General features: G+C 35.1%; 1 protein-coding gene across 2 annotated transcripts; it reads left to right on the top strand.

Annotated features, from left to right (window-relative positions):
- LOC130799898 (vesicle transport v-SNARE 11-like) lies at nucleotides 1-3,627 on the top strand. 2 transcript variants are annotated; one of them, XM_057663185.1, is made up of 6 exons: nucleotides 1-158; nucleotides 285-404; nucleotides 2,338-2,396; nucleotides 2,497-2,682; nucleotides 2,841-3,011; nucleotides 3,153-3,627. In XM_057663185.1, exons 2-6 carry the CDS (start codon nucleotides 311-313, stop codon nucleotides 3,303-3,305), a joined length of 663 nt encoding a protein of 220 aa, XP_057519168.1. In that variant the 5' UTR covers nucleotides 1-158; nucleotides 285-310; the 3' UTR covers nucleotides 3,306-3,627. The 2 variants fall into 2 exon arrangements, with proteins under 2 accessions (XP_057519168.1, XP_057519167.1); XM_057663184.1 differs by having other exon boundaries at nucleotides 265-404.
- Nucleotides 3,628-7,614: the final 3,987 nt, after the last annotated feature.

Here is a 7,614-nt window from a genome sequence, read left to right as displayed (position 1 = left end):
TGAACTTTTTTTTTTTTGTCAAAAATCGATCACAAAGAAAACACAGGTAGGCCTGCATAGTGGAGACATCATCTGCTGGAAATTTCCGGATCTCCCCTTTTTCGCATAATTAATTCACTTTTTCTTGTTTCCGGCAACAATCTCCGATCAAATTTTCGGTAAACATCTATCTAATCTTTTTCAATTTGATTAAAATTAATTGTTGCGCTAGGGTTTTGATTGCGAAACTGATTTTGCGAATTGATTTGATTCTCATCATTTCAGCTTGTTCTTCTTGAAATTAGGGGGAGGAATACATAGTTTTATAAAGATGAGTCAGGTATTCGACGGATACGAACGCCAATATTGTGAAATCTCTGCGAATTTGACCCGCAAATGTAACAATGCAGCTGTTCTTAAGGGAGGTAATTCCCTCCTTTCTGTAATTTATTATCGAATTTGTGCTATAATGGTGCGAAATTTGGTGGTTCCTTTGATACTGCTCTGAAATTCAGTAAATTTTTAATGTGGAAATGATCATTAGGTTTAATTTGGGGGCATACTTTGTCATTGAATTAGCTGATGCTTTGTGATTTGTTTAGTTTGGGGCAAGTGTTGGATCAAAGCCTATATGGTAATGAGCTCCCAAAGATTCTTGGGGAGGGTGGATACGGGTGGAGGTTGATGGAATAGAAGCTAAGTGTGGCTGATTTGGACCTTTGGCCCGGTTAATTAATGATTAAAACCTTCAATCTTCAAGTTTGGAGATACAAAGAAGGTTATTTTACTATCCCAATGTCATTAAACGACTCCCAACCTTGACTGGTTGAGTGTCCATAGTATGCAAGTTTACTATTGTTAGCGAAGATATAGGGTTGGTAGTACACATGATTTGCAACTTCACAAAATTAAGAAGTGCAGAATTTTAATGTATAGTGCATTGTAAGTCAAAAACAGACCTATATGAATCTTCAAGTTTGGAGATGATATTCATAATTGTGGAAGATTTCTCATCTTTACTACAACTGTTATGTTGGATTGAAGTATTCTTTGAACTGTATTTAGGTTATTCATGCTATCCAATTTATTAGTTAATAGTTATGGAACATTTTTGTTATCTCACATTAAAACAATTAATTATTTGTTATGGAGCTAATTTGGGTTGCTGCATATAAGTTTTGAGCCTATTTCAAGTAACATCCTTTCTAGTCTTTACCGATTAAGCTTATCAATGTTGACACTTCAGGAAAAACTGTGATTTTACTAAACTTATTTTATACTCCTTTCTATTCACTATTATTGTTCCATTTGATTTTTGCAGGTTTGCCTATGCACATATTCATTCATAAATATCTCAAATTGTGTTTAATCAAAAATTATAAAATGTTGATGTTAATAAAGTTTGCATTGGGACGAATGTAGCAAGATTCTACTTGACTATGTTTTAACTTATAGATTAAGAATAAAATACAAATTAAGAGTGATCGATGAATAGTGTCAAAAAACTAAATGAGACTATAATAGTAAATAGGAGGGAGTAATAAATTTATCCTCCCATCTGGTTTTCATCACTCCATTTAGATGGTTGAAAATGATGTTTGAAATTTTGATTTTGATTATTGTAAGGGTATTTGATGAGGGTTCCTGATTTTCATCGTAATAGTTCCTTAATTGTAGTTGACAAGGTTCAACAAGATTTATCATCAATTTTGAGAGAGCCTTGTAAATTTTTAGCTCATATTTAGCTGTAAAAATAGGATATGGGCTTATAGTTCTGGGGGACTAAAGAGTTCCTCCCTGTTGTTTATCATTCTAGTTTGGTAATTTAATCAGTCTGAACTAGAAATTTTTATTTCATTCTAATTTTATTTTAATTTACCATTCAACATAATTGGAGCATCACTGCTCCAAAAATCAGCTTACTGAGACCTGAGGTCATTGTATCATACTGTTGCCGAATAGTTTTGCATTGCCTTTTTTTACTTCAGAACAGTTTCTGCATCCTTTGAATGGCACTTGTCTTTGCTAGTTATTTCCTTCAATATGAAATAAGTGCATCAGTTCCTTCTTGCCCGTAAATAAGAAAGTGGAAATTGTACAAAAATGACCTTGCTAGTTGAGGATTTAGTTAAGCGAGTAAAGTTATCTCAATTCATTTTTGGGTGGGGAGAAGAGTGTAAATTTGTAAGATTGTGCCAAAACCTGTTCCTCGAGAATATGGTACACTTTTTAGAAAATTTTTAGGAGTATGATGCACTTAAAACAAGTGCCTTTTATGCATGATAATATAGAACACTCTTTAATGGGATAGTGGCTTCTGTTTTTGTGTAATTGTTCTTATCTGCTGTTTCTTTGCAGAACAGAAGAAGCAGAAAATATCTGAAATTAAAAATGGTTTGGAAGAAGCAGAAACACTGGTATTGTATTTGTGCTTTTCTGCTTTTTTCTCTTGCACAACATTGGGTTTGAGTCATTTCCTGTAAGCTATTAACTAATGCTCTTGATCTTTAACTTTAGATTCGGAAAATGGATCTAGAGGCGAGAACATTGCAGCCAAATGTGAAGGCCATGGTCCTTGCCAAGCTTAGAGAGTACAAAAATGACTTGAGCAATCTAAAAGCAGAGATCAAAAGACTCTCTACTACAGACAGTCAAGCTGCTCGAGATGCGTTGCTGGAATCTGGTATGGCGGATGCACTGATGGTAAGTGTGCTTCCCCTCCCTACCCTCCTTGTTTTTCTTTTATCTGTATGGCAAACAACTTGGGTCAAACTTGTGAAATACTTGTAGATTATCAATGACTAATAAACACGGGTAAATGAATCTTGCCAGTCATTTCTTTTGTTTGTGTATGTGAACAGGCTTCTGCTGATCAAAGAGGTAGATTATTGATGTCAACGGAAAGATTGAACCAATCCACTGACAGGGTTAGGCAGAGCAGAATGACCATGCAAGAAACTGAAGCTATTGGGGTCTCTATACTTGAAGATTTGCATCAGCAACGCCAATCACTTTTGCATGCCCATAACACAGTAAGCAGTTCATCCCTTTCTGTGGTTTTTCTTCTTGGAAAGTACTGAGCTCTTCTGCGAGCAATATACGTCAATTTGCACCTTTTTAGGGTTTTGTAGTTCTGTTTGCTTATCATTTTTTACACTTAATTTTGTAACCAGCTGCATGGGGTTGATGAGAATATTGGAAGAAGCAAGAAAATCCTGACCGGAATGTCAAGGAGAATGAACAGAAACAAATGGATTATTGGTTCTATAGTTGCGATTCTGGTCGTTGCAGTTATTATGATCCTTTACTTCAAGTTGAGCCATTAGTTCCCCAACTCTCTTTTGAATATCCATCGAACACAGTGACTCGCCATGTTGTGCCACTCTGATTGATGTGCTGTGCCTTACCTTGTTGTGATTTATCATTTGTTGCTAAGTCACCTTGTTCCTATTTTCATATTATTCTGTTTTGCCTCTTCATATTCTTCGGCTAAGTTTTAGTTGGCCTCGTGTGTCAAGGTTTGCCATTCGTTCTCATGTTCTGTCTGCTGTGTCAATGTTTCTCAAGTCTGTAAAGGTTTACATTGAATCTTATCTTTCTACTGTTCTAATAGACAATAATTTTTCTTAACCGCTTGATTAATTTATATGCTCTGGCGTATATAGTTCTTGATTTCGAATTCTATCGGATGATTTGCGAGTTGCGACTATTGAATACCCATAATTAGCTATTGGTTCCGGATTGATCTTTGAAGATATTATATGCGATGTTTATGAATTGTACATGCATGATTTCAATTTGATCGGGATGACTTGTCGAGTTGAGGGTATCAATGAGTCAATATGTTCGTGAATAGTTTGGAAGTAAGCTCGGTTGGAACTTGGATCTCAATCAACAGCAATACACTGAGTTGATAAACGAGCATGAACAGAAGTTTTACGGGTTATAGTAATTACGCTTGAATAATTTAGTGTTCAACTTATTTATGCCCACAAGAAACTCATTTATTTTATTGATGAGTGTGTTTGCAATTGTTTAGTCTGTAAAAGCTATGACTTTTTAAAGAAAATAATATTCCTAGAAATAAAAAATGTCATATCACAGCACAAAAGGATTGCTTCATTTGGTCTTCAAATTGAACTCTTAAACCACAAAAAGAAATATAGCTTCATTCGGACAAATTGTACTTTAAGGCCCTAATGCTAACTACTGTAGTTTAAGGCCAGTAAAGAGTGAGTTGGCAAAAAAGCTCATGACTTCAAATAAGAAGCTCAGAGCTAAAAGTAAAATTCCTTCCGTACTGACCTCCTCCTGTTGCACTGCAATGCTCATCTCTGGATTGGCATTTCTCCGGGAATTGTCATCTGTGTCATAAGAAAACAGTGTAGTGCTATTTGTATTAGCATCACTGGGATCTGATTGAGCTAGATCCAAGTCATAGCTCACAATGTTCTTTTCTGCAAGCCCAAGCTGCCATATAGTAAAAAAAAAAAAAACAAACCAAAGGTTAGTTAATGATAAACAATTGACAAAAATCTCATTTGAATACGAGTGAAGCCATTAAACATACGCAACACATAAGAACATCAAAGTTATATATATTTGTCAATTATAAATTAACCTTTATTCGATCTGCTGAAAATAAATTTACCTATTGTTTATTTATAAATAAACCCATATATTGGGTATATTGCTGAAACATAAACACACCTATTACTTTCAAAGAAAATTTGGAAAAGGTTATAAACAATAGGTGGGTTTCTTTTCAGCAACCATACCCAATAGGCAGGTTCATATAAAAATAAATAATAGATGGGTTTATTTTCGCAAATCAAGCAAAAATCGGTTTATTATTAACAATTTTGCCTAATAAAGTTGGCATTCAGAACTTCTAAAACTAACCATTCGTCACCAACGCCACATGTGAGTCCACAAGTTTAACAGCTCATTAGTCCGCAAAGGCTTCACAAGGTAATCAGCTACCCCCAACCTCAAGCAGTTTACAACAAGAGAAACTTTATCTTGTGTTGACATCACTAAGAAGAAGAGGAGTAATCGAAAATATTATTTAACTTTTTTATTACACTCCATTATTCCGATGTCATTAATGGTTCACATCTAGACACGATTTGGAGGTCAGATATACGCAACTCTATTCTTGTAAAAACAAAAAGATTGTTTCCAATTGACTCTTGATAGCAAATATCATCAACTTCACATAAATAAAAAATGCACATGATTTAACAAACCATTTTACTATAACTCAATAATATTCGAAATCAAAGAACAATAAATCTTTGGCTCCATCAAAAATGAAAAAATAATAAATAAAAGTCTATAATTTAAAATGCAAACAAATAAATCAGGAGCAAACGTACTGATCACAGGTATACGCTGCAACTCCTTATCCCTCATTAAGTACTTCAACAATTTCAACCCCTTTTTTGTAGGAAGATCAACCTCAGAAAGTATAATATCAATGTCAGACCCCTCTGCATTAAGAGCATCAACCACCTGCCTAGCTGACCTTACTGATGTCACTGTATGTATACAAAGACAAATACAGGAACATGAACATTTATATTTGAAACTGTAAATTAAAATAATAAAAGAGTCAGCCCAAACTAAGCAGCATCACATCTACAGTCTAAGAAACTATGCACTATCATTATTTTACGGCAGATAGAAAGAGTCAAAACTATGGGCATCGGGCATGCGCCGCATGCCTTACTTCTCAAGCGTCAAATTAGATAACTAACATATCTATGCCACATTATCATGTGATATGGTAGTCATATATTGTGATATTCAGCCTTGGCCCCCAACAAAGGCTTGAAATTTACCTATGTTAGGTTAAAAAGTTGCACCCCAGATACCACATAGATAATAGGTTGACAAGGGCCATAGCTCCAGTGAGCTTTATGCATTATAGGGGTCACTTGATCATGAATTAGTCGAGAACTCGAGATTAGTAATATAAACTCATATAATAGACCAATTAGATGATGTTGGGTTATTCCCTCCCACTTGGAGGAAGGCCCAATTAATATTTTAATTATGGGCTTAATAATAATGGACTAATAATAATAATATTATTTGTTAATTTAAAAAAAAAAAAAAAGGTGAAAAACTATAAAAGGAAAAATAGGGCAGCAGTTAATTAATTGCATCAGAAGCACTACACGCACAAAACAAAAATCAGAAACTGAGGAGAAGAAAAAGGTGCGACGCGCGTGACTTTACGGCGATCCGATCGAAGGCCATTCGTGCTCCGTTTTTCGTCAAATTTTGATACGGTGTTTCTGTCTACCCAACCTACATATTCAATGGTTGGATTGTCGTTTTGTGCATTGTAAGTGGGTAATTTGTTTTGCCCTAATTTTACCCTAATTGTTATTTTACCACTTTTGAGTGATGTTTTAGGGTTGTTTGGTGTTTGTATTACCTCTAGTATTGTCTAGAGAGGATTTTGGTTGTACCCATTAATTTTATTGGTGATTAGTGTAAGAGTATGGTACCACTTACGGTCCCGTGGTTTTTTCCCGCATTGGGTTTTCCACGTAAATATCGTGTGTGCTTTACTTTCCGCATTTTTACTTTATTGCGCTTGATTGTGGGATTATTATTATTTGTTTGATTGGATTGGTTATTTTTGCTCATCTAACAACACAAAGGGAGAAAGTGTGTGTATTATATCGCCCCTTTTTCTCAACATAGTGGTATCAGAGCTTGGTTTATATTTTCTTGGGTGATACTCTTGTGTTGGTTTATGATGGATAATAAATCTAGTATGCACGGTATGATTTATTTGGACTCTACCAACTACGCTGTGTGGAAAACTAAGATGGAAGATATTCTTTATGTGAAAGATTTGTATGAACCAATCTTAAATGAGTCTATGCCCACTGGTCAAGATGAAAGTAAATGGAAAATTTTGAATCGGAAAGCGGTAGGAACCATTAGACAATTTGTTGATGTTAGTGTGCTCCAACATATTTCCAATGACACGAATGCTTATGAATTGTGGATGAAACTTGAGGCTATGTATGAGAGGAAGAACGCCTTAAGTAAAACGTCATTGATGAGAAAATTGATAAAGTTAGAATTTCACGATGGTAATAGCATGGTAGTACATTTGAATGATTTTCAAGGTTTGATTAATCAATTGTCTGCAGTGAAAATGTCCTTAGATGATGAGTTGCAGGCACTATTACTACTTTCCTCATTGCCGGATAGTTGGGACACACTATTTGTATCACTTAGCAATTCTGCTCCTGATGGTAAGTTGACAATGGAGAGTGTCAAAGCTAGTCTACTGAATGAAGAAACTAGGAGAAAGGAGATGGGTTCCTCCAATCATTCTGAAGCTCATTATGTTGCACAAGAGTCTAATAGGGGAAGAAGCAAAAATCGACCTTCTCGAGGTAGAGACAATTCTAGAGACAAGTCTAAATCCAAGGGTAGAATTATTTGTCATTATTGCGACAAGCCGGGACATATTAAGAGGTTCTGCAGAAAGATGAAAAGAGACAAGTCAAAAGATAGAAAGGGTGATTCATCTGAGTCGAAGTCTGAAGAGAAAAATACTACAGCTCTAGCAATCAGTGATGATGACTTGCTCTACATTGGTGATAA

This window comes from Amaranthus tricolor, chromosome 14, assembly GCF_026212465.1.
Source record: "Amaranthus tricolor cultivar Red isolate AtriRed21 chromosome 14, ASM2621246v1, whole genome shotgun sequence".
Classification (NCBI taxonomy): Eukaryota; Viridiplantae; Streptophyta; class Magnoliopsida; order Caryophyllales; family Amaranthaceae; genus Amaranthus; species Amaranthus tricolor.
Note: the sequence above shows the minus strand (reverse complement) of the source record. Positions and strands in the feature narration are given on the sequence as shown.